At 42.7% G+C, this 2585-nt stretch overlaps 1 protein-coding gene across 1 annotated transcript; it reads right to left on the bottom strand.

The window, feature by feature from the left end:
- Nucleotides 1–749: 749 nt before the first annotated feature.
- Nucleotides 750–2585, bottom strand: LOC135704938 (histone H2B-like). The gene is made up of 2 exons (XM_065226480.1): nucleotides 2566–2585; nucleotides 750–1065 (listed from the first exon to the last, which is right to left on the bottom strand). Exons 1-2 carry the CDS (start codon nucleotides 2583–2585, stop codon nucleotides 750–752), a joined length of 336 nt encoding a protein of 111 aa, XP_065082552.1.

Below are 2585 nucleotides of genomic sequence, written 5' to 3'. Positions count from 1 at the left end.
AATTTTTGTCTGGAGTAGCTGACCCCTTCCCTTGGCTAGTTTTTGCACCTTGTTGCTGGTGGGCGGGCTTAATTTCATGCTTTTTAGTGAAGTGTTGGAGACGGTAGGTTTATGGCCGGCGTTGCTGGCTCATGCTGCGATAAAATGGTGCCATGGGCAGGCAATGGAGATTACTAAGCTTCCCCTGTTCGATAAATCACTGCATGAGAGAACCAAAGATCTAGTCTAGCAGTGATAGTATCACACTAGTTACTCCTTTAATTGAGAGCCACGCCGTAGTACGCTTACGTATAGGCACTGACGTTGGGTGTGATACTGGCGGGTTTTGCCGCAAATCACTCTTATTTTATTTATTTTTACGCAGATAGATTTATTTGGGTTTTGCAAGGGAATCATACTATTGAAATATTTCAGTAAGTGCCCAACAGTGCTCCTTCTACTTGCGTGACAAGCTTTCATTGTTGTTTTCATTGAAGTATTACTCAGAGAACAATGCTAAACATCATTTTTGTACATGGTATTGTAACTAATCTTATATGTGCTTCATTTTGATTTGGGATAAGTGTTGAACTCGGGATTTCCACTGTGGTGTGCTTCTATTGTGACATACCCATATGTATTTTTATGGTGCGACATAGTGGAAACGTGAGTGTGAGCGTCATTAGATTACGTAGCTTGGCATTTTAGGCACTTGAAGGTGTCACCTGAGACGAACAAAGATATAATTAATATATGTCAAAGCCTTGTGTTCACTTGGAGCTAGTGTACTTGGTAACGGCCTTGGTTCCTTCAGAGACAGCGTGCTTGACCAACTCACCCGGCAGCAGCAGATGGACAGCAGTTTGGATTTCGCGGGACTCAGCAGCAATACGTTCGAAGATGTCATTGACGAAGCTGTTCATGATGCTCATGGCCTTCGACGAGACTCCGGTGTCCGGGTGGACCTGCTTCAACACCTTGTAGATGTAGATGGCATAGCTTTCTTTCCTGCGCTCTCTCCTCTTCTTCTTCTCTCCCTTGAAGATGACTTTCTGCGCCTTTCCGGACTTCTTGGCGGCCTTTCCACTGGTTTTCGGTGCCTTAATTTAGCTGTTCGCTTCGGTAGAGAAAAACTGATAGTCGTCTCGACGGTGGTGTCTCGTTGTGTGCCCGTAGCAAGCGAAACTCCTCCCCTTTTCAGTATTTTGCTTCCCACTGTATGTATTGTACCCTCCCTGTATTAATAAGATGCTACTCGACTCAGGTATAAGTATACCCTCGATGAGTGAAATAAACCGACCTATCTGGTCAGTCTGTTCGCCATTCACGCCAAGCGTGTCACAATTATGCCAAAGGACATTCAGCTGGCTCTTCGTATTTGTGGTGAACGCTCTTAATTTTTCCGTCGAAATCTATCAAAACCGGCCCTTTTCAGAGCCACTAAAAGATTCCACAAGAGAGTTGGGAAGGAAATTTCTGCTGCTTACAACTGATCGAATCACAGTGAATCCTGATCTAAAAATTGCAACCAGCAAGTGCCCTAGAACCAAAAGCGATGCGATGCTATGACGATGACTCAAGCAAAGGGGTAAAAGCCAATTCGCTTTTTCGATTTCCTCTTTTGTGATGACCATAGCTTCCTATTTCGCACTATTTCTGCTATGCTCTCCCAAGTAACATTGCAAGTTTTATCGAGGTTTTAAAGCATGCTACAAGTCTAAATCATGGTCTACAGAACCCTCATAAAACCAAAATTGTTACTTGGGCTTCTATCATCCACAATATGATCACAACTAATCCACTTGCACAGAGAACTACATAGATGGGTGCATGGGATAAGCTTTCCATCTTCAATATACAAGCACATTAATTCATTCTATAGATCAATTCACAGCGCCAGCCACGTTCTTCCGGTCTTTTGGGGAGGAAAGGATGATTATTTCGACGTCCGGTTGTTACTAGAGACCGGTGAGGTAGGTTATTTATAGATTAGGATTCACTGTGGTAAGTTATGCGATCGGTTAAAGCAGAATTTGTTCTTTATTTAAATCTAGTGGGGATAGAATAAGGCAAAGTGAAACATTACAGGGGGGGGGGGGGATTAAACTCCCTACCTTCTGCTCAGTAAGCAGAAACGGTAACCACTGAACTACCGAACCTCGTCGTAATGCTATATCGACATGTTTCGTCTACTTACTACTCTCTGACGACTGTGCTGGGGAGGCAGCATATGTGTTGGTACTGCTACGAGCCATCCGCAGTCCCCTTGAACTCGTAACGGACGGACGAGCGAGGAATCTGGTAGCCCTACCACTGCTTGTCATCGCTACAGCCGTCAGCGCAACTGTCATTCGTCGAAGATTACATGAAATCAAAAGGTGAAGATATTTTGTGAAACGTGGATCTCAATTGCATTGTATTCGATAAAACTATTATATTTTCTTGCTTAAAACTATTAAAATTTGCTTAAACACTAAACGTAAGTTAAATATAGATATTCCTACTTAAAATCTACTTAAAATAATAAATATTTGCAGCTTAAAGCGAGTGAAATCTACGCTAAAAAGAAGTGTTTTTTATTCTAACCTTAGTTGCATCGGCAACAT

Source organism: Ochlerotatus camptorhynchus, unplaced genomic scaffold (genome assembly GCF_037179485.1).
Source record: "Ochlerotatus camptorhynchus isolate MF236.1 unplaced genomic scaffold, CSIRO-AGI_Acam_v1.1 ptg000251l, whole genome shotgun sequence".
Classification (NCBI taxonomy): Eukaryota; Metazoa; Arthropoda; class Insecta; order Diptera; family Culicidae; genus Ochlerotatus; species Ochlerotatus camptorhynchus.
Note: the sequence above shows the minus strand (reverse complement) of the source record. Positions and strands in the feature narration are given on the sequence as shown.

What these genes read in the sequence shown, in the direction of transcription:
- LOC135704938 (XM_065226480.1), bottom strand. Translation starts at nt 2,585, where the DNA reads ATGTTGCCGATGCAACTAAG. An exon ending in ATGTTGCCGATGCAACTAAG is followed by an intron (nt 1,066 to 2,565) that starts GTTAGAATAAAA and finishes ACCGAAAACCAG; the next exon opens with TGGAAAGGCCGCCAAGAAGT.